This window comes from Acyrthosiphon pisum, chromosome X (assembly GCF_005508785.2).
Source record: "Acyrthosiphon pisum isolate AL4f chromosome X, pea_aphid_22Mar2018_4r6ur, whole genome shotgun sequence".
NCBI classification, from domain to species: Eukaryota; Metazoa; Arthropoda; class Insecta; order Hemiptera; family Aphididae; genus Acyrthosiphon; species Acyrthosiphon pisum.
In genome coordinates, this window is record NC_042493.1 from 8176607 (window position 1) to 8201045 (window position 24439).

At 25.5% G+C, this 24439-nt stretch overlaps 2 protein-coding genes across 3 annotated transcripts in view; one reads left to right on the forward strand and one right to left on the reverse strand.

Annotated features, from left to right (window-relative positions):
* The first annotated feature begins 1152 nt into the window (after nucleotides 1-1152).
* LOC100571242 (regulator of MON1-CCZ1 complex) lies at nucleotides 1153-4518 on the forward strand. The gene is made up of 5 exons (XM_003246062.4): nucleotides 1153-1287; nucleotides 1907-2144; nucleotides 2287-2465; nucleotides 2583-2722; nucleotides 4129-4518. Exons 1-5 carry the CDS (start codon nucleotides 1222-1224, stop codon nucleotides 4289-4291), a joined length of 786 nt encoding a protein of 261 aa, XP_003246110.2. The 5' UTR covers nucleotides 1153-1221; the 3' UTR covers nucleotides 4292-4518.
* Nucleotides 4519-5584: 1066 nt separating this feature from the next.
* LOC100570961 (transformation/transcription domain-associated protein) overlaps nucleotides 5585-24439 on the reverse strand; it is a 41797-nt gene continuing 22942 nt past the window's right edge. Inside the window, exons 32-62 of one of the 2 annotated variants that reach the window (XM_029485910.1) lie at nucleotides 23393-23598; nucleotides 23163-23318; nucleotides 22955-23092; nucleotides 22516-22857; nucleotides 22354-22434; nucleotides 22153-22245; nucleotides 21947-22094; nucleotides 21532-21827; nucleotides 21265-21410; nucleotides 20292-20556; nucleotides 19927-20216; nucleotides 19768-19867; nucleotides 19443-19690; nucleotides 19189-19366; nucleotides 18836-19003; nucleotides 18517-18741; nucleotides 18285-18455; nucleotides 14897-15343; nucleotides 14677-14829; nucleotides 14443-14520; nucleotides 14325-14352; nucleotides 14128-14243; nucleotides 12250-12427; nucleotides 8063-8325; nucleotides 7766-7972; nucleotides 7474-7680; nucleotides 7268-7399; nucleotides 7023-7164; nucleotides 6751-6944; nucleotides 6118-6234; nucleotides 5585-6038 (exon numbers count right to left, since the gene is read on the reverse strand). In XM_029485910.1, coding sequence (XP_029341770.1) covers nucleotides 5961-6038; nucleotides 6118-6234; nucleotides 6751-6944; nucleotides 7023-7164; nucleotides 7268-7399; nucleotides 7474-7680; nucleotides 7766-7972; nucleotides 8063-8325; nucleotides 12250-12427; nucleotides 14128-14243; nucleotides 14325-14352; nucleotides 14443-14520; nucleotides 14677-14829; nucleotides 14897-15343; nucleotides 18285-18455; nucleotides 18517-18741; nucleotides 18836-19003; nucleotides 19189-19366; nucleotides 19443-19690; nucleotides 19768-19867; nucleotides 19927-20216; nucleotides 20292-20556; nucleotides 21265-21410; nucleotides 21532-21827; nucleotides 21947-22094; nucleotides 22153-22245; nucleotides 22354-22434; nucleotides 22516-22857; nucleotides 22955-23092; nucleotides 23163-23318; nucleotides 23393-23598 — 5591 coding nt within the window. In that variant the 3' untranslated portion in view covers nucleotides 5585-5960. Of the gene's footprint in view, nucleotides 6039-6117; nucleotides 6235-6750; nucleotides 6945-7022; nucleotides 7165-7267; nucleotides 7400-7473; nucleotides 7681-7765; nucleotides 7973-8062; nucleotides 8326-12249; nucleotides 12428-14127; nucleotides 14247-14324; nucleotides 14353-14442; nucleotides 14521-14676; nucleotides 14830-14896; nucleotides 15344-18284; nucleotides 18456-18516; nucleotides 18742-18835; nucleotides 19004-19188; nucleotides 19367-19442; nucleotides 19691-19767; nucleotides 19868-19926; nucleotides 20217-20291; nucleotides 20557-21264; nucleotides 21411-21531; nucleotides 21828-21946; nucleotides 22095-22152; nucleotides 22246-22353; nucleotides 22435-22515; nucleotides 22858-22954; nucleotides 23093-23162; nucleotides 23319-23392; nucleotides 23599-24439 lie in introns of both variants that reach the window. The other variant, XM_029485908.1, reaches the window with a different exon arrangement.

Consider the following 24439-nt stretch of genomic DNA (forward strand, 5'->3'; position numbering starts at 1 on the left):
GCATTTGCATATTTGTTTAGGAAGTGCATATGGAAATTCTGATTTGATACAAATTCGATCCATTATACGTATTTTTTAAATACAAACATTTTTGTTGTCTAACTTTGCATATTTAATTATTTTTTGTATAAATTTGCATATTTTAGGTTTAAGAACATTTATATGCATATTTCATGTATTTAGTGAAAACAATTTTTTTTTTAGAAATTTATAGTACAACAAAAAATATTAGATATATGACCACCAATTAATTAAAAATTAATTCATTCATCAACAGCTATTTTTGAAATGCTCCCATGTAATACTATTGTATGTGGTGCCCTATATATGGTTAAGAGTGGAAAATTGTTTATCTTTATACTAAAAAATTATTCATGTGACATGCGCTCCGCTTGGTCTCCATATAGGAATTCTAAAGATGGATAATTTGGATAAAATGGATAATTTTGTTATCTTAAAAATGGTATCAAAAGTTAAAATTTTTTTTAAAAAAGCACCATCAGGTATATTATAACCATATATTTTCTTTAATAAATTGAATATTTTTGCATATTTTCTAAGTTTTTACTTTATATTATGATGTTTTTAACGAATATGTTTGTCCATATTTGAGTTCCGATAAGCCTTCCTTATTAGTGAACAATATTATCTTGGGGCTGTACTATTTATTCTAAACATATAAAAACATAAGACTAAGATTATCTTAAACTTTATTATTTTATACTTGTGAATTGTGGACATTAAATTAAACTAAACAAAATTGTATGATACAATATATCATATTACTTAATTTTGCACTAAAAAGTTGAACATTTTATAAAATATATGTCCTAAAAATTAATAAAAGAGTCGAGTCTTATTAGTTCAGACTTTGCTTAATCTGGTAGAATCTGGTCATATGTGGTGGCAGCTTTTGCTATTACACAAGAAACTTTAAACCCTCCAACCCTAACCTTTGTTAAAATAAATACTTGGTCACAGGAAATCAACTTACTGTCCTTTAAGTTATGCCAAGACAAACCATCACTCTCCGCTTTTGAGGAAATGGTTTAAAAAACAGTTTTAAATACATTTTTTAATTTGCTTCTGATACTTAATATTATGGATTATATAATATACATTTTCATTTATTTATGTATTAAGTTAAGTTGAATTATCTGACATTTTAATTTTATTTACAGGCATTTCAAACTAAACTTAGCAGCTGTATCCAGAATAATTATGGATAAATGTTCACTTATTGATTTTCTTCTTTTACGTCCAAAATCAAAAGATATCACTTTGGAGGTATTATTATTAATACTTATGTTTAAATACATTTAAATATATAAATTTACATTGTAGCTTTTAATTTTTTGGTTAGTTTGTACAAAATATAATAATAATTAATTGAACATTGTATAGTTAAAGAAGACTGAAGAACATTGTGTAAATACTTTTAAAAATATGAGATACTTTTAATTATCTAGATGGGCCTCCAACCTTTTTAAGGGTAGATCCAATATGTGATACTGTTTGGTATCTGCCAAAATATAAACTGCTCGTATTTTAAAGCATTAACTGATATGTTATAGCTTATAATAATTCACGGAAATTAAATAGTATTAAATAAGACCTATTAATGTATGTATTTAATTATTTATATACCTCATATTCTAAAAATAATAATTTAAAAACCAAATAAATGTTTGTAGCATAATATATTATATCCAATTATTGTACGCTTAAAACAAATAATTGCTTAAGTTATTAATTAAAATTTCTATATCCGGATGCATAAATTACAATAAGTAGATATAACATATATATAATATTATACATTATATATTTATAACTTTACAAGTGTATTTATTATTATTGTTATTATTAAGGCTACAGACATTATATTATATTTGTTTTAATTTAGGTATTACAACATATGATTTTACAAAAAAGAAGTAATTTGATTGAAATAGGTAATGTTTTTGACCATTTGAATATTGTCTACAAGAAACACCTCAACAATCATATTATGAACACCAGTCCATTACCTAATGACTATATGATTGTTGCTGAATCATTGCAATGTAAAGTCGTTATAGAACAGTTGGATGTTTACATGCACGTGTTTGTAAAACTAGTAGATAAATTAGAAAATACTAAAGGTGCGCAATCATTTAAAAATCTGTATTATTAAAATATGTTTAAGTTTATAACATTCTTTTCTTTAAAATTCATCTAAAAAAATAATATTGTATTGGTCTAAATTATAAAGCATTAAAATATTTGACTATCATTGTGTTGCAGATGATAAAAAATTTACAGTTTCAATTTTAGTTGAATACATACGATCGCTAACAGATAACAAAATAACTATTGAACACTTTCTTTATGAATTACTCATAAACTGTCTAGTAATCAATAAAATGTATTATCAGCTACACCAGATGGTGCAATACCATATTGTTATTGACTCAAAGCCATTGGTAAATATGAATGTGTATAATTTGTTGAACAAAAGTTCAAGTTATATATTTTTTTTCATATTCAAAAGTGTTATAGAGGAAGTTGTGCATTAATTTAGAATTGCTGTTTTATTTCAGGCTTGTCTATTATTATCTTTGGAATCACTTTATTCACCAGCTCATCAGATGGCGCTTGACATGTTGCATAGATTGAATACAGCCCATGAAGAGATTGTTGAAGTCTTACTTTCAAAGAAACAAGTCATCCCGTCCATGAGGCAAGTGTAACAGTCTGTCAGCACATCACACCCACACGTGTTGTTTCTGTCTTACAAATATACAACATAGTATATATACTGCGTTTAGCAGAATTAATTTTGTATTGTTAGCTTTAATATCACAGTAAATTACCTGTTATCAAACTTAAAAATAACTACATGAGCTATGTTGATACCTCAGTTTTATACTATACAAGCTGAACCCGTGCACTTTGTTGCCCATTAAGTGTACCAACTATATGTGACTCAAACTTTATTCAATTCGTTATTTAATATTCGGTGTATGGTTTCAAAATTAATCTTAACTTTTCCGTTGCCCGGAATAAAAATTCTGATTCGCAGCAGTATATTATCAGGTAGGCAATTTACCTGCGGTAGATCGTGGATCCCGTGCTGTATGTACGTTGGTGTATGATTTAACTCTAAAGTATCAAAGTTATACCAAGTTTGTCGTATTCTACCTATGGTGGATTGATATAATCAATTAATACAAAATCCTAACCTAACCTAACCGTACTATAATCAGATGAATAAACTCAAACGCATAAAAAAAAATTCATTCTAATCGGTCTAACCATTTAAGAGGAGTTCAGTCACAACACACGTACAGAAGAATTATTGCGCTTAGCAACACATTCTGCGATTCATTTTTATATTATATGAAATCAATAAATATGCCCGATTAACCAATAGCAACCAATATAATATAATGCACTGTTGCGCCACTGTTGTATTTTTGACATACAGATTTGAGATTTCCTACCTTTCCGGTGGATTTTCCTAAAATTTTATTTTGTAAAAACCTTCTGGCAGTAACGAACATCTTAAAAAAAATTTGAGCCAAATCGGACCAACCGTTCTCGATTGATGAATTGTTATACATTTTTGTCTCCATTTTTAAATATATAGATTTAAATCTTAAACTTAAGTGAGTTGTGAGTATATTAAATGTAAAATATTAAATTTTGTGATTTAAATATACTCTTAACTCACTTAAATACTAAAATGTTCTTAAAATATAGATACAAACACTCATAATGTTCTTTTTCGTTTAAGTTTAATCATAGTTAACTCATTATACAACTTAAAAGTAACAATGCCAGTATGGTTTTTTGAATGAAAATTTGTTATGTTTGTAAGATGAAAAAATAACATGTAGCCATGTTTGTGTGCCGTCCTCTTAAGACATTTGTATTATGTCAGCTGTAGGCGCTTAAAAAATGCTGTGGCGGTACAAGCTGGAGAAAGAACTATCCACTTTAATTTAGTGCCCTCACAACTCATATACAGTAAATGTTGAAGTAAATAAGTAGCCTGGCCAAGACTTTATTATATTAATGCTCTATTACAAAGAAAATTAAATTAATAAAATAAATCTTTTATTTATTCATGTTACAAATTTGCAGATACATGTCAAAACACAATATGCTAGATCACTCTACTTACAGAAAATTGACTGAAATTGCAATTTCAACTGATAATTCAAAAATATTGCATTCCACAAAAGAAGAATTTGTACAAAGAAAAGTAACATCAAATGATGAACTTGACACAAATACTAAAGGATAGATTTAAAAATCATTAAAATTAAATATTTGAACAATATCACTATTATCTAATAATGTATTAAAATGTAAATACTTGTCGTTTATGACTTAAAAATATTTATGTTATAACTTTAAATTATTTATTATTTATTTTTGTTAATACAAATATTTTATCATAATTTATTTTAAATTGTATTACTAATTTTATTTGTTAAAATAAAATAATAAATAAAAATATAAAAACAGTGATATTTTCGTAAAAATGTATCTAACAACCAATCTTAATGAGTCATTAAATTTGACTACTCTGAATGTTAAAGTGACAAATAACTTAATTTAATCTGCTTCTACTTAGCGTATAAATGAACTTGTTTGACATAAAAAAAAAATGTATTTAATATCATTAACACGTTCAACCTCACCCGTGATTTCAGAAATGACAAAAAAACAAAAACCAAAACCACCCATACCTTTAAATTTAGAGTTCATTGTCAATGGCCTATCTTAGTTTCAGAGTTTAATAAAAAAAAATCCGATTTAATTATAGCTTACATAAATATTTACGTTTTTGACGTATTAACGCATCACCGGCCCATTGGAATAAACTTGTTGACGCATTGAACGTCAGCGGCGTTGAAAGTGTTAAGTACTCAAGAACTAATATATTAAAATAAATTTCTCCTAGCGTAACTCCTGATAAAACTTATTAATTTTATGACTACTAAGTGTTGAGAATAATGGTTAGTTAACTTAAGAGAATGTCTTGCCCGCATGTGTGTCTCAGCCTTACACATGTACGATATAGGCAAATTTGAAATTGCGTTTACGAAGTCTGATTACAACTCGCTCAATTTTGGTTCTAGAGAAAGAGAGCAAAGTGTGTTTTTTCATATAATTCCAAATATAACGCTCAATATATTGTTTAGAAATAACGACTGATTCAACATTTTTAAACAACCTGTAACTTTTTATAAAATATTTCATTTTTAAAAAACGCATCGTCTTGCACACTGAAATATCCTTATATTTGAATTTTATAATAGGGATTTTTATTCTAAAACCAAAATTGAGCATGTTTTACTCGCAGACTGCATAAACGTGTTTTGTCTATGTCGTATGTGTGTAAGATGGAACCAATACAAGTAAGTGCGGCGTCCTCTTAATTGTTGTTAGAAATGATTTAAATGTTTCCTCTGCTTAACTGGTTTCAATAATAGAAAAAAATATGGAAATCGTACAATATTTTGAAAATAACATACATTTTTAGATATAATTTGACACTAAAATCGTCATGATTTCGTTAATTATATAAATAAATATTTAGTAAATATGATTACAACTGTAGATTTATTATTGTAGATAAAAAAATTGGGCCTATTAATAAACACAAGCGATTATAACTGTAAATTTGATTTTAACAATATAATACTTGAACTTTAAAATATATTTCGATAGTAAAAATTCATATATAAATGAGATTATATTTAATAAATGTATAAATGTTTGTTCAAAAATTAAGTTTGTTATAAAATATTACAATCGTAAAAGTATTTTATGCAGTGACATTCATATAAATAGTTTACAATTAACAGTCTTTAAAAAAAAAATAGTAATAATGTAAAATTCATAATAATAAAAAGGACAATACAAAAATTATTATTATCAAAACAAACAATTCTTTAGTAAGTTCTTTACAACCAGGCACGCCACGTTGGACTTTCATAACATATTAATTCTTTATGGAAAGCTTGGTATAGGAGATCAGGAATCTGAAAGTATAATAGAAATAATTTTAATAAAATAAAAACAATTGTATATAATATAATAATATTATTTTAGTAGTATTACTGGATTGTGTATCGAAGAATTTTTTAGTTTATTGAAATTTTTCAATATATACTTCAAGTTTTTATCAACTATTTCAAGAACGTGTACTTCATTCCTTGATATTTTCTTGTGAGTTTTCTAAATAAAATCACAATAGTACATGAACTTAATTCTGTAATTCATTTTTCAGAATACTTAATAGTTAATACACAATATAAAATATTATTATAATATGATGTTTATAACAATGGAGATATATTTATTTACAGCAGATAAACAGTTAAAAAATAAAAATCTAGTTAAATGGAAATACAAGTTAATTAATTTGTTAATCATAATTTGGTTTAATTAATTTGTTGTATTATTACAATATGTTAAAAACTACATTTTCATTAATTTTAATATTATTAGTTTCATAAATAACCTCCAACCAAAAATAATTTAACTGATTGTTTTCATATACATATATAATATATATTATAATTATAATATTCAATCATTATTATACAAATTATGTATTGTATGTAATCAAAATTAATTACTATTAATATTAAAATAATATTGGGAAGAAGTATTAGTGTTGAATTAGTACTTAATACTTAATAATATATTGTAAAACACACTCGAAAGTATAAAAGTCATTGAATTACTTACAATATTATAATTAGCCATAAATTCATCCTTCAATAATAATTTTATTACAACACTAATATCGTCTATACTGTTGGTTAAACAATGACCAGTTACAGTTAAGCAGTTTATCATTTGATATTTACGATAAGGCGTAATAAACTTTGTCAAATTTGGTGTTAAGCGAAAAGGTATTATATGATTTTGAACTAAGTTTCCTGCAATCATATAAATATTGTTTTTTAATGCACAATTCACAAATGTATCCAAAATGTTGAGTTAACAGAAATACTTACCATGAACTTCACTCATATTAAATGTATAGTATAAAGCAACCGCCACTCCATTACTTTTGTCAATATTCAGCATCTCGGGCTTCAATTTAATAAGGTTAAATGCATACTCAAAGAAACAAAGTAGTGAGTAATGTTCAACAAACTAAAAACAATGTTCGTTAAAGATAAATGTATTACAATTATATTTTTAAAATAATTATAGGTATAGTTTCAGTATAAAATCATATTCTAAGAATATGACTTACAGTTTTGCGAAATGTCCAATAATCCGATTGCAATGGGTATATCGATGAAACCCAATTCTTCAACACTTCATCAGAGCCATATTTGTTGCCTGCTGCAATTAGGCATTCCGTTAAAGGCTTAGTCCTCTCAGTCTATATAACACACACATCAACAGACATTTTAATTTTACTAAAATTAAAAAAAATATATGATATATTTCACCTACAATAATACATGTATTTAATACTGAAAACCAAAAATCAATATCTTCATGAATCCATGACGCTTCTGGCTTATCAGGCTTTTTATTCATTTCCGTATATATTTCAAAGAGTGAAAATATTGAGTTCTTTTTAGTTTCAACCATTCTTAAATTCGGGGCGATTGTGAATGTATTTGGTATAGAGAACTTTAAATATCTCTTAGCAGTCTCCTAAAATAATTTGTATAATTTGGTAAAATTGTTAGTTATTAGTTAAATACAAAATGTGCAATCTTGACTATAGAAACTTCTTTACTTTAAAATCAAGCAAATAAGTATTTGCTACTCGGAATAATTGAAAAATTCTATCTTCAGATTCAATTGCCTGGCCTCTTGAAACATTATAGGTATATATATGACCATCGGTTCCACGAATAGACAACTGTTTAACAACAGTGCCATTTTTGTCAATAAGATGTACATGACCACTGAAATTATGGATTCTGACAGACCCGGAAGAATCCTAATATATTAGTAGTATATTATAATTGATTTTTAGAACAGTTGATTATCATTTAATAATAATATTAGTAATTTATTTTTAAATCATTACGTCGATATAATGGTCACTGGGTATCCTTATTACAGACCAATCAAATTGGTGGATTGTGGGACATCGGAAATGATGAACAAATCTCGCAGGGTATTTAGATTTGTCTTCTATGTAATTGATCCATTTCCTTAGTTGTATTATCATCAGTTTGATAGTAGGAACTGAAGCAGAGCTGAAATCCGACGAAAACTTTTGTTTGAAGAATGGATAAACTTCTGACAAAAAATCCGGAACGAAAAATGTTTTCTTCATTTGCAATTGTACTGTGGTAAAACATTGTAAACATGTTAATTTTACTTGGCAGAAGGCTAAAAAGGTTCGCAAACACTGCCGCGGTGGCAGTAAAATTCAGTGGGATATAATTAAAAAGCACCGTCAAGTCAATAAGATTTATTAGAAAACATAAGCTTTTGGTTTCATCTTTTAATCATATTATAACCTACATGCGTGATGCTTAAATTAAATAAAACCAAATCGTTTCTTTCATGAAATATTGTTGTCTTATAATTATAGTCTAGTTGTTGCATAGATCCTTGCATTACCTTTGCTGTGATCGATAAATGCAGACTGCAGAGTTGTAACAAAAAATAGTTTGTGTGGCTCATGCGAGAAGGCAATTATAGTCTTGGGCGAAATGCGGCACACTAACATAGCTCACTTCCTGCCCTTGCCACACAAAATACTGTTAATTTCTTTTTTCTTTTCTAGATTATGTAGAAAATGGATTTTCGATTTTTTTTTATTTTTACACTAAAGTAAAACTAATTTTAAAAAAAAAAGAAAATTTATTTAAAATGTTTTAAATTATTTTACGTCATAGAAAAACACTATTTTTACTATTTTTATCATTGCCTATCATTTTGAATGACAATATATTATATTTGTAATTTCATATTCCAAAAGAGAATAATTTTAATAGCATTTCAGTTTATAAAAATCAAATTTTTAATGAGTAATTAATTAATTAGTTACAACTCATACAACATACAAGTACTTGTACAAGTAAATGTTGATGAGCTTCTGCAAATAATGGCCAACAATTTTGCGGAATAAACAAAATACTCTATTTAAATAATCATACTTATTAATTATAGTACTTTTTACTTTTAAATTATGATTAGGCTTGGATTTTCTAGTAAAATATACTTATTTTTCTATTTGTGATAGAAACAGAATTTCTAAATTAAATTAATGAAATGAAATGTTGATTCTAAATCAATATTAGATTGATTTTTTTCTTTTTATTATCCTTCCAGTTATGGTAATTCTTATTTAATACCACTTGTTTATTACGAAACGATGATAAACATTTTTAAATAAATTACTAAAATATTATGATTCTTATTTTTATTTTTCAGTAGTGGCAATCAAACATGTATTCCCATGGGAAATGATTTATTTTTATTTTTGTTCATCGGTTTGATAATATTAAATACAATTAAGTATAGTTAACTTCAATAGTCGTATAATCGGATAAAACTATCTGGAATAGCATTTGCAGACTTTTACGTGATAAAATAAAAGAAGTCAAAAACGAAACATTCAAATCTTACTTGAGTAATCTTTCTGCAACGAAAGATACTGATTATTCGTTGTGGAAGGCTACAACACAAATGAAAAAGCCTAGAGTCTATGTACCACTAATTCGCAAGGAAGATGGATAATGTGCACGCTATGACCAAGACAAAGCTGAAATTTACTCATGCCATCAGGTACGCACATAACAGCCAAACATTATTGCTTCTGAACTCGATATAGAACAGTGTCAACCATCGAATGAAATATGTGAAAAGATTAAGTACATCACTCCAATTGAAATTGCAAACAAAATCGATACAAATATCAATCTAAAAAATCTGGGAAAGTGGATTTCGCTCTGCTGTACAGTACGTTACAAGTGGATCACTGTAATGGATGGTATTAAATTTTATTTCAATAATATAATATCATTGTATAAGAAAAAGGATAACAAAATAACAAAATCGCTACTTTAGAAATCAAATGAGTATCCAATCTTCTAAAAATTCTTCAAACGCACATAAAAATTTAATTTGATTTGCTTGTAGAGATTTTTTTTTTTTTATAAAGGTAGATAAACTTACTTTATTGACATTCATAGAAAAAAGACTAATAAAATTGGAAACTGATAATGTTCCTAAACAGTTCAAAACGAGTCAAAATATTTTGTAAATTTGTATAGGAATTGATATAATAAACATTCAGTGAAATTGTATGTATCTACAGTTATTCGTTTTTGAATTACACTAAAATAACGAAATTGCTACATTAGAGACCCAGTGAATACCCAATCTTGTAAAAATATGAACTTCAAATACTCATAAAATTTAATTTGACTGGCTTGCAGACATTTTTTTTTGATTAAGGTATCACCTTATGAAGAATCTTGTATTACATTTTCAAATCTTAGATTTAAAAAGAAAAATTTTTATTAATTTCTAACTCAAAATAATTTGCACATTTTTGTGAATTTTACGTATATTGTCAATATTTGAACTTTAAATGCTTAAAAAAAAAATTGTGCCTGAATTTTTAATATTTTTCATTTGTCTTTGAAACAATATATTAGGAGCCTCCTATTTAATTTCCAAGCTTTTTTACCTAACAAATAAAATTTTATTGATATTTATAGAATAGAAAACTAAAAATATCCCTAAACAGCTCAAAATAATTTGAAAATGGAGATAAGTCAAAATTTCATGTATCTACGGTCATTTGTTTTAGAGTTACAGCAAAAACCAAAATCGATTAAGTCGAAAATTGATTATGCGTAAAAATGCTCGTTTTCCCTTAATAATTCTTTTGTTTTCATAGCGCTTTTGAAAACTACTGGAAAATTTTTACTTTTGCCTCCCCAATGGGGGACACTTTATACACTTTCTTATAAGAATACTGTTCAATACTGTTGAAGAAAATCTAAGCACCTTTACTGTCCTAAAAGGTGATGACAGACACAAATAAAATTTAAAAATAAAAAAAACACACATCATAGTAAAATCAATACATTCATTGCTTCGCTCAGAATCTAAAAAGCACCTGGCTACGACCAAATAAACTCAAAAATACTGAAAGAACTACCCAAAAAGGCTATGATTTATGTAACACACGTATACGATACCATCCTACGTACAGAATACGTTCCTAAACAATGGAAACAATCTCAAGTAATCATGCTACTTAAACCAGGGAAACCACCCGAACAAGTAACTTCAGACAAACCGATATTGCTCCTTCCAGGCTTATCAAAATTATTTGAAAATCTACTTTTAAATCAATTAAAACCAATAATAGAAGTAAGACAGCTTCCAGATTTCGCAATTAACACTCAACTATTGAATAGGTTCATTGTGTCACAAATGTGATAAATGAGGCACTAGAGGAAAAAAAATATTGCTGTGGAGCACTCCTTCATGTTGCGCAAGCTTTTGATAAAGTTTGGCACAAAGGATTACGTATTAAGCTACATGAACAGTTGCCACATAATTGGTGTGCACTCGTCGAATCCTATCTGACTGACTGGAAAAACATATCAGCTGGAGTACCACAAGGCAGTGTCCTCGGACCTATTTTGTATTTACATTACACAGCTGACATTCCAACTAACAACTATTCAATGACAGCTATGTTTTCTGATGACACAGCAATACTGGCAACTGATCAATATCAGCAGACTACGAATGATCGACTTCAACAAACAATTAATAATATCTCCGACTGGACTAAGCGTTGGAAAATCAAAATTAACAGTGACAAATCGGTACAAGTAAATTATACTTTACATAAATATTTATATTTTCCAGTATTGTTGGAAAACAATTGTAAAGTTGAAAACTGTGCTGATAATAAAGTTTCTTTTCATCATCATTATACTGTTGTTAATCACTAGGAGTAGTGTATATTTCTAACATATTATATTATTAACTATTGTTTGGTATTAATGTTTGAGTTAATACCGCCTTACCATAGAAAAGAATCAATAGGTTCATGGTATAAATAAGTAATATCCTAAAATCATTCTTAATGTTTTGAAAATAATATTGCGTTAACTAAAATTTAGTCCCTACGAATAATATTTTTATTTATTATATTTGAATTACAATTATTTGAACGAAATGATTTTTTGATTTTATTATATTGTTATAGGTAAGTAATAACTAATAAATACATACTTGTGTTTACATCTTCAGCAACAAACGAAATAACTATGGTTTTAATAAAATTTGAAATTTTTCTTGGAACTCTTACATTTAAATTTTTATTCTCAAATCCAAAATCATAACTAAGGTATAAGCACTCATATAATTTTCGACGTAGTTCTTCATCCCAACTTTCTCCTAATGAAGTAATCTATAGTAAAAAAAATTTTAAATTAAAATAATTTATATTAAATACTATACTAGTGTTCTGGACCATTACATTTAAACTGATTTTCTATTCAAGTATTTATAATATATACATTCCAAATTTTGAATAGTATATAATAAGATTAATATTTATATAATTATTTTTATCTTGTCTACACTATAAATATATCATGATTATATTATGATGGATGTATAAAATTGAAACAATATTTAAGTTTATTTTATGAATATTGTCAATACATAAGTATAGAATCAAGATTATATTTTATCATAATAATAAGTACTCCAAGTACAAATACAGGAATAATTATTTAAAGCTTGAATTGTAACAAAATATATTTATTTATCAAATAGAGACGGTATTATTATTTCTATAAGATTTGTATGTATGAGAAAATAACATAAAAACTTAAAAATAGGTTTTCATATGAAATGTATCCATATGTTGATTGCTTTACATTATAGAAACTTAACCTCAGTGGTCGAAATGGCTCAAGATAAGTGGAGGGATGCCTTACAATTCAGATTTCCTGATATTATTATAACATTTTTCGCACCTTGTATAATATTTTTTTTTGTATTTTTTTTTATAGTTCACATTTTGTTTATGCATCAAAACACTACAATTTTTTTTTTTTATAATAAATAATCTTTAAAATTAAACAAATAAATAACATTTTTCAAATTTTAGTCAAAACTGATTTTTATTTCTAATATTTTTCTGTAGAGATTTAAGATTATATAGTTGAATTTGTAATTAATACTAAAAATTTGATATGTTATTTAACAAAATCTATTAATATTCAAGTATAATATTTTTTCTACTTAATTTAGCAAACACTTTTTCTTGATTAAGTAATATCATGAGTTTTCATTAAAAATAAACAAATATTTATATTATTAAAGTATACAATATGTTTCATTGTGGTCATAACACTCATAAACAGTATTCTATCCATGGGCTAAATTTAGAAATTGATCAACTCAAATATTGCACATCTACTTATTAGATATCAACAAGATATTGTCAGAAATGACGTTTAGATATTTTAGCATTTCGCTAGTTGCTACGCCCCTACTTATTATCATCAATATTGTTATTTTCTTAGATCTTATTATGATCTAAGGTTATTTTTCTGTGATATACGGGCAGATAGTAACGTTTGTGATCGACGCTTATCATTTTTAGTATAGGCGAAACTACCTATACTAAACAACACAATAAGGCCGGGCCTCAATGTTATAAAACAATATTATTTTCACCAAAAAAATAAAAACTTTCATATATATTATAAATATAAAATGATAGTAAGTATTTAATTTTAAAACAAGTCTTGAGAGGGATTTGTTATTCTGTACAAAATAAGTAGAGGGATGAAAAATGTAAGTACAAAAAAGTATAGGGATGCCATCCCCCAGTATCCCCCCCCCCTCCACTTTGACCACTGCTTAACCTATAACATTTTTTATAATTAGAAAATTATTGTGTAAGTGCATTAATAACAATATATAATTCAAAAAATGTATTTTTTGCATAGTTTAGATTCAATCAAATTTCAAAACATAAAGTGTTCTAATTCATGAAGTCTAGAAATTGACTATAAATTATAATATTTAATAGTATTAAATTTAGACAGAAATAAATAATAAGGTAATTTAATTAATAAATTGTATTAAACTAACCTGATCAACAAAATAGTCCAATTGAATTATACCTAAATTACACTTCTGCATCAAAGTCATCATTTGTTTGATTTTATCAATTTTTAACATTTGGTATGTTTTTTTTCGAACATCATCTGCTTTATAAATGACAAAATATTGTTAAAACATATTAAAACAATTAATTTAAGTTGTGAATGTAAAAATAATGTACATACTTGTCGGAGTATTTGCGGACATAGTTTCCTAAAGAAAAGTTATATTAATACTTATGGTTTTATTTTATTATAAAAATACTATAATTCTATATTATCTAATATTTATAATTTATATTACCATTGTTTTATTCATTTTTTCAGTGAGGTACATTCTATTCAAAGTCAAATACATTTGTTGTGGATACCATTGTCCAATCTATAATAATATTACAAAAGTAAATTAAATATGATTCAATAAAACATAGCATAGTATGGTAATTAATATTAAAACTGAATTTAAATCTAATCATACATTTAGATTTTAATTTCTATTACAAGATCAATATTGAAGAAATAAAATATATTGTATTACCTTTGAAATAATTTTATCAATGGCTTTGATATTTTTTTCTACAAAGGTATTTAGCATTTGAGGAAGCCATATATCAGAAAATATAAAATTACAATTTTCAAAAGCGCGTAATAATGTATACTTATTATCATCGTACGTTAAAAGCCATAAAATCTGAATAAAAACAATTGATACTTATTAAAAAATAATTATAATTTGTAACTTTTCAATTGATACTTACTCTGGCTATTACAATATTGCATTTAATATTAGTAGTGAACGTAGATGCTATAATGTAGCATTTAATAGCTGATAAAGCTATATTTAGATCTTTAATAGATAACTGATTAAAATTGTGTTCAATTAATGTTGCCCATTGAAGCCAAGCATTTTCTAATATTTCATTGCAATTTAATGTTGTTAAAAATATATTTAATTGTGTTTGTCGGTTGGAGCATTTGTGTAAATGTAGAGGAATCAATTTAAAATTGTCTTCTATTACACATTGCCATTCAATATCAATAGATTTATTACTTTCTTTAGTAGTGAAAAACATGCCATAATATTTTGAAGCAACATCTGTATTACCACAATAATCTTGTAAGCTACCTATGATTGTTAATAATAGAGGCTTCATGTCATCCATAAAATCATTGTTTAATGGCAAATTTGCTAGATCATTGAATTTCTAAACAAACAAAATAAGTTATTGGAATTGTGAACATATTATAATATAATATTAGTATATCTTATACATTTATAACTAATTATCAGTTTACTTTTTTTTAAATATTAATTACAGTTATATACAGTTATAATCAGGGTTTGGGACTTGTTGCATTTGCATATTCTTTAATTGCAACTGTAGAATATTTTGAGACATTAATGACTTAAATACAAAAATGTAAACTGCTATAATTATTGTATATTATACTTATTTCCTTTATTTAACTGTTGGGTTGTCGAGACTAATATAAATATATTACCTATGAAAATGAATTATAAATCTATATAATATATGAAAGAAGTTGACTTGACTGACTGATATCTACTATCGGAATCGCCGAAGCTATGAGTTTAAAATTTGGTCAGTAGTTTTGTTTTATGATGTAAAGACTCAGTATAAGAAAGAATTTTCTGAAATTCACATTTTTAAAGGTGCACTAAAACTGAAACCCAGAATACACTCAAACCCAGATACACCTATTGAATAGAATATATACTATACAGCATGTAACAGGAAGACAAATGAAATAACTTTTGTTCTTATCAATTTATTTTTTTGTATTATTCACAGATCGCATTTGACATTTATGTAACATTTTTTATTTTAGATTTTGAGCAAAACGTTAAATGTATTGATTTTTATGTTTATTAATTGTGTATGTGTACACAATAAGTACTTCTCTTTTTCTAAGGCGACAGGCAAAACAAAAAAAAATCATGGAAAATCGTGAATTTTTATGTAAAATTCGTTTTTGACAAAAACAATTTTGGTTTTTGATGAAACTCTAAAACAGATGACCGTATTTAGATGAAATGTTCACTGGTTGTAAACATTAGGTTTTTTTATACTTGATAAAATTGGTTGTTTTCGAGCTGTTTGCGGAAATTTTTCGATTTTTTTCAAAAGATGTCAATAAACTTTTATTCTTTGGGTACAAATGCTTGAAAAAGTATTACAAGGCTCCTGATATATTGTTACAATAGAAGTTGAAAAATAATAAAAATTCATAGACAAATTTTTTTATAAGCATTTAAAGTTCAAATATTGTAAAAAAATATGTAAAAATCACGAAAATGTGCAAATTATTTTGTGTTAGAAATTCATAAAAATTTTTCTTTCTAAATCTAAGATTTTGAAATGAATTACAAGATTAAGTTAGTCTACCTTTAAAAAAATTGTCAAATTCAATTTTTATGAATGTTTGAAGTTAAAATTTTTACAATATTGGATGTTTACTCTATTTCTCAAGTAGTGAGTTTCTTAGTTTGTTGTAATTCCAAAACCAATAATTGTAGAAACATGACATATTCTCTTATTGTTTATATTAGCATTTTCTATACACAATAAAATTTTCAAAATATTTTGATTTGTTTTGAACTGTTTAAGGACATTATCAGTTTTCAATTTTTTTCGTTATTTTTTTCTATGAATGTTAATAAAATTTTATTTGTTGGGTCAAAAAGCATGAAAATTTAATATAAGGCTCCTGATATATTCGTACACTAGCAGTTGAAAAGTAATGAAAATACATAGGCACAAGTATTTATAAGCATTTGACAAATTTTAAATTTTAAAAGGTGGGTAATTGACTGTCGCTCTACTATACACTAGGTTACAAGAGGGTCACTGTAAAGGAAGGTAAATTTAAATTTAATGATGCCCAAATTTTTGGAAATTTAATTTAAATATTGCTAATTTTATAAGGCTTTATGAGATTTTAGATCCTTTTTTTGGTAGCAAATTAAAAATAAGGATTCTATTAAATTGAACACGTCATGCAATTATTTAGTTATGCTATCAAACCCAGATAATGGTTTTAAACTTTAAAATAAATACCACTTTCCAACCTTTTTTTTTTAATACTAAAAATAAAAAAAAATGAATCTGATAAAATTTTTTTTGAATAGTTCAAAATTGCCTATTTGTAAATCTGGTTTTTACTAAAATGTTTATTGTAAAAACATATTTAAGTATTATAGTTAATTTTTTAAGATTTTTTGTTTTTGCTAAGTAAATTTAAACTAGTTGTAAAAAAAACATTTTAACTTCAAAAAGTATAAGCTTTTTTTAAATATTTAATGAGAATTTTGGATAATAGATAATTGTTAAGATAAAAAAACAAAAAAAAAGTTATATTTTGTTATTTTTGAAATCAAAGAGACTATCACTTATTTCAAAATATTTTACAATGAATTTAAGATTTACAAATTAGCTTTTATGGAATTTTCAAAACAAATTTAAATTGGATTTAAAATTTTTTATGTTCAGTATTAAAAAATAAAAATAAAAATGTTATATTATAAGTGTATCGCATTAATAAATTATATATAGAAACATTTTTTAAATATTGATGTGAACAAAAGTTATTTTATTTGTAAGATCTTCCTATTAAACCATGTATAGGATTTGCCTAAAAAAATTGCACACGTACTAAGCCGGATTATTCAGTTAATAGAATTATAAACAAATTTTTTATTCATATTAGATTCTGTAAGATGTAACGAATGTCAACCATTTATTAACAAAATTCTTCTGTGAGCACCATCTTTAAAATGTAAATTTTGGAAATCCATTCTTATTGCACCACTACATGATGGAGCCCTAAAAATGTCAATTCTCCAGGTATCATAGTTTCGGATGAGCTAAATTGGTTTAGCCGTTCTCAACTGATGCAATAAATAACAAACAACATTTAATTTTTATATATATAGGTACAGATAGATTAGTTTTTACATTTTTATTATTTTTGACAATTCTAATTAATTATTGGTCTAAGACTCAACTACCCCCTATAATCGGCAAATCCATTAGTAAAAACTCTACTAAATTCTGTCGAGTACTTTTTGAGATATACATATAAAAAAGCAGCTTTTATTCTCTAATTTATATTGATTATACTAACTTTGTTGAATTTTAGAACTTTTGACTGTTTACATTTCACCTCCAAGTTCATTTTATGCAACCAATTAGATATTGTAATATTACTAAGATTAATATTGTTTAATATATTAATCGATACATCAGTCATGTTGTGCTTTAATGCTATCTCCCCAAAAAGTAATTTTGATTTATCCTGAAAATTATTATCAAAAATAGTTACTATTTGATATTAAACTATATTTACAACTAATAACCTGAGCAGATTTTATGAAGTGTGTTTTTAAATTTAAATCGCGTTGATTCAAAAATGAATAATATGTTTGTCTCCATGAAATCAAATCACTCCATACATTTAAACTATCTCCAATCCACGGATTTCTGTTATGCCAAATTTGAATTAATGTATCAATATTATTGATATTTTCTGGTGAATGAGACCAACTGTTTTGAATATTAAGTGCTTCTCGTAATTCGACTATCTGTAAAAAACAGTTTATATATTTTATACAAAATTATTTAATATTAATATAACACAATTTTAGTTAACTATTAAATATAATATAGCCAACTTACCAGTTGGGTGGCTTGAAGTAAAGGTATATGAGCGTTGCATAAATACTTTGGCAATATTTTCCATTCATCTATAATTTCTGTAGATGCAAGGTCAATATGTTCCTGGACAGTGAACATAACTTGTTGATCTAATTCTTTTAATCTTAACATTCCCAAATAAAAATGATACTAAAAATAAAAAACAAAATAAATCATTAATTAATTTAAAAAACAAATGTAGTACTTAATAATTTATATTAGCGCATAAAAATATATGTTCACATTTAATAAAATAAGAGTTCTACATCAATATTTAATTATCAAACATAATACAAGTTTAATTTTGTGAATATTAATGATTATTTTAAAATCACCTTCCAAACTAATTTAGATGGCCAAATATTTTGTTTATTTTCCAAATACCACCTTAAATCATCACATGTAGACTTTTCAATTGAGTTTTTCCACCTATTTTCAATATTTAACAAAAAGTTATCATCTTCTAATATATTTTCAGTTAAATAACTCCACTCGTTTAACTCCCTGAGGCATCTGCAATGTGTGTATAATAATTTAACAGGTGAATTAGCTTAGAACACTGTAGCAATGTAGCAAAATCAATAATTACTTAGTTAAGCGAATCTTTCTAAACATTGTATCTTTATTATAAGAATTATTTTGGTAAATTGCTGTTCCATTCATTTCTTGATCTAATAATTCCTTGTACATTTGTGAAGCTTCTTTAATATATCCTTGTTGCTCAAGAGATAATGCTTTTTTAGTATCTTCACATTTTATAGTATTTTGAAAAAGACTTTCTAGAACATCTTCATCCCGCAATAGAGAATATATCTGAATCAGTCCTTCGACAGCTTCCTTAAAAATGATTTTTAATATGTTTAAACAATATGTTAACTCCAATAAAATAAGTGTTTTTGGTTTATATTACTTACATCATGTTTATCGTGTACGTAGTAACTACTAATATTTTCCATTTGATCAATAACTAAATACCATAAATTATAAGTTTTTCCAATATATACCATTTGATAACTAAAATAAATATTTATATATATTACATTTTAATGAATTAGTTAAGAAAAATAACTTACGGTTTGAAATTTAAGTGTGGTTTACAGAGAATAATAGCTTCATAAAACACTGTCATAAAGTTATTTCTTAATTTACTTTTTGCTAAAAAATTCATTGCCCTTGTTGATAGTAAATTTCTTTGATCATCATTAAACAAACTCCAAACATTGGGAAGTAATGATATCCATAAGTATTTAGCTAAGTCCTCATCATAAAAACACAACTGTGCTAAAGAGAAACACATATCAAATGCAGAAATATTTTGTACTTGATATGATATTGGAAAATTACTAGTTGTTGAAATGGCTCCCTAAAAATAAATATATAAAATACAATAAAAATAAAAATAACAAAGGAATATAAATATTTTTGTAATGTATCTTACAATTTTATCACTATTCTTTATGACTAATAATGGAAAATCTCCTCGGAGTTTAGTATTTCTGGATATCTTTATCAATAACAGTTGAACATAAAATGCAATTGGAGCGTCTAAATTATAACTTAATTCATTAGACATTAACGTATATAATCTTATGCATAATCCACCGTCACGCCATAATGTATCATAAAAATTTAAAAACTCATATCTTATTGATGAAGATTTGCAACTGATACCATATTCTATACATTCCGTAAAATACCAATTTCTGAAAATTATACATTTAAATTATTTTATATGAATAATTTTAACGATACTACTAATATATATGGATTATGGATGATTATAAAATTTCAAAATCAATCATTAGCGTGTTGCTTGGGTAGGCAACCTATGCTCAAAATTTCATAATTTTGGAATGAATTACTTGGAAAAATATTTAATAAACTGAAATTTAATAGCAAGGTATAATTCTCTGTAAACCTTTGGTATGTCATATTAATTTAAATTAGGCAAGCAATTGAATAAAGTGAAAATTAATAAAATAATATAAACTATGTTGATTACAATTATTATAATAATATGGAATAATCATCAATATTTATGTGACTACTAACTGTTATACTATAAAATAATTTACATTAATTCCTAAATGCACTTATTATAATTATAATCACTATTAAATCAAAACATATTTGTCATAAATACTGTTAAAATACATTTATCAATATCTATTGTATTATGTGAGAATGTTTGTTTTTTTGCAATTCATAAATATTATAGGTTTTAATTAGCTAACAATTTTTTTTTATTTATTTCAAATTTAATATTCATAACTTAGTTGTTGCAATTAACTAAACTCTAATGGTTTAGTTCAATATTTTTAATTATTTTATTAGTATAATTGATTAGGATAACCCTGATTGACATAAATTAAAAAAACAAATAAAATATAATAGCTTTAAACACAAAGTACCTGAAAATTTCGAGGTTCAATTTATAACAATAATCGGTTAACTTTGGAAACCGGTTGATAAAAGTGATGGATTTTAAAATTTTAATAACTTGACAATTAAAAAATACAGCCTCATCCCTACAAATCTCAATCCATTTAGTGATTATCTAAAAAAATATGTTAAAATTAAAAAATCTTAAAATAGAGAAATGTAAATAATATATGTTTAAAAACAAACTATTTAATATGACAATTAAGTATTGATAGAAATAATTGCAATTAAATTACGTTTAAAATTATTATCATTATTCGTTCATCAGTTGTGGTTTTTATATATTCTAGAAGTGTTGAATTTAATAATACTCCTTCAGCAGCTTCAGATATATCTTTTATATAAGTGATGACAAGTTCAAAACATTTTAGTTGCACTTCAAACGGTATATTGTTTTCAAAATCTCTTGCTCTATCTAAATTTTCTATTACTACTTTCTCAATAAATACTTGTTTACCAACACGTGGCAGTGTATCAACATGAGTTTTTAGTATTTCTAAACATAATACCTTAACATTTGGATTTCTGTTATCTGAAAAAATATTTGTACATTTTTGATTTAATAACAAATATGTAGTTATATATTTGAATTTATCAAACAGGCTAGTATTTATTATTTCTACATAATATAGTTATTCAAAATATACTGACTTTCATTAAATTTAAACATTATATCTCCCATAGTATTAAGTAATTCATTATTCATATAATTTGGAAAATGTATTAATGAAACTCTTAATAACGTCAAACTGATTTCTAATTTGTTTGAACAATTACTACTCAAACCCTCTGAAATTATCTATAACATACATTTATAATGTCAATTAATTCATATGATTTGAAAAGTTCATTCGTACCGTTTGTATGTATAAGTGCAGCTTTTCTAATCCTTCATTTGATGAAAATGTTTTTAAAATATCAGCAATGAATTTTAATGTTCCTTCGTTAACCTAAACATTACAATGAATATAATCAAAAACAAATATAAATGAAATATTTCATTGACTTTTAAATATTCAAGCAAAAAATGGTATCTCTTTATAAAATAAATAACTAACTTGTTTGACTTGTAGTACAGTGAGATGTCGATTAGTTACTATAATATCTCTATGATTATGAGGATTGCTTAAAGTAGGTCCCTATTAAAATAAAATAAGTAATGCAATTTTTATTAAGTTTGCATTCAAAACTCCTTAATGATTCAAGAGTAATAATATTACTTCAATAAATGCAAATTGAAGAAATTTGATGAGATGATCCTCAACAGGTTTTATAGCTTCTATCATTGTATGTTGTGGTAAAACATTTAGCAAGAATGATATAGTCTCAAACGCTGCTAACAAATTCATTAAACTTGCAGAAGAGTTACCATGAATAGATTTTGGGTTTTGTTTAAAAAGTTGTTCTTTTTTCAAAAATGAGTCACAAAGTTTTTCAAACCATCCAAATTTTAATTGAAGTTGCGTAGTATCAATTGGTTCAGTGTTCAATATATTTTTAAATAACTTTCTACTGCGTATTGCTAGTTTACTTATCAAGCTTTCCGGTTTATCATCATGTGTCTATATAAAAATAAATTTATTTATTATTATTTTATTTATTTTATATATTTTGGTTACAAATAATCAACATTTAAGTATAGTTATTATATTATAGTACCTGGCACCCAACCATTGCCAAAAAGTTCAAACAATTTTCAATACATTGAGATGATTTCTTTTTTTGTGACTGCGAGTTATTATTCTCTACTTTAGATTTTGCATCATCAATTGAACGTTTGAGAGGAAGTGTTAATGTCTATTTAATACAAATGGTAAAAAAGGAAAGTTATAATAATTTGGTAAAAATACAATATTGAAAATATTACCGAATTTGAAGGACTATCTGTAAGTTCCCAGCTTATTATCAAACATGCCAATTCTATTGCTGTAGTTTTAAAATCAGGTATATTGTTAGTTTTAGCAATTGGAAATAAAGCTTTTATGATATTATTAATCAAAAACTCTTTGAAAGGGAAAAACAACTAAAATAATATACAAATACAAACAGTTCAATTTTAATAGAAATTATACAAGTTATAATCATAATATAACTTACTGTATTATACTTAATTACAAATAAACAAATATGATGTAGAATTGGCACATTTTGTGATTCATTGAACAATATCTTCTTAATGCACAAAACTAAACCTTCTACATTATCATTTTTTTTACAGATAGCAGAAACTATCAAGTTTAATGAGTAATTTATTACTGGTAACGCTTCACTGAAGCTAGCTTTTAAAAGCTCATAATGAATCGCTAGAACCATAATAATAATTATGTAAAACAAAAAAAATTGAAAAAAAAAATTTGAACAATGCTGTGCCTAGAGACACAGACATCCGTGTTTATGATGCGTGCACAGATATTTGTGTTGATGAATTATGCATGGATGTTAATGTTGATAATGCGAGAACTGCATGATGTACCTGTAGTAGGTGCATATGCACATTACAAACACTGATGTCCAGGGACGGATTTAGACTTTCGGATGCCGAAGGCAAATCTTTTTTAGTAGTTAAGGAATAAAGTTAAAAATTTGCAAGCTTGCATGTTAAAACTATCTACCTAAAACATGTTTATTTCAAGTTTGTATTACCACTGCTCATGTATCACAAATTTAAAAATGCATAGAAAGAGAAATATTATAATAATTTTATTAAACCTTCATAACTTGAAGGGTGAAAATGAATAAGTTTTTTAATCCCATAACATTTTATTTATTAACATATTGAAATTAAACCTTGAGTACTTTCAGATTGTTATATTAATAATAAATTAAAAATACAGTTAAATTTAATTTAATACTTTTAGTTTTTATATACTGTACCTAGTACATTAAAAATGATGTCAAAAAAAATCTGGTGACCTTTAGAAGTAGAAATCCATTCAATATGTCAAGCTTTATTAAACCCGTGTTTTCCGGGCACTACCACGGCGCTGTTTAAAAATAAATTATATAAGCCTTTGAACGTTTATACCTATATACTACAGTAATTTTGTATTCACTGGATGTCCCAATGCCGTCCTCCCATGTTTTGCAGCCCAAATATGTATATAAATACAAATCAATATTTATTTTTTGAAGTTGATATTTTTT

Excerpts from the sequence above, each read along its gene's own strand:
- LOC100571242 (XM_003246062.4), top strand. The coding sequence starts at position 1,222 with ATGGATAAATGTTCACTTATTGATTTTCTTCTTTTACGTCCAAAATCA. Across the intron at positions 2,145-2,286 it reads TAAATTAGAAAATACTAAAG|ATGATAAAAAATTTACAGTT; the intron begins GTGCGCAATCAT and ends ATTGTGTTGCAG. Across the intron at positions 2,723-4,128 it reads CAAGTCATCCCGTCCATGAG|ATACATGTCAAAACACAATA; the intron begins GCAAGTGTAACA and ends ACAAATTTGCAG.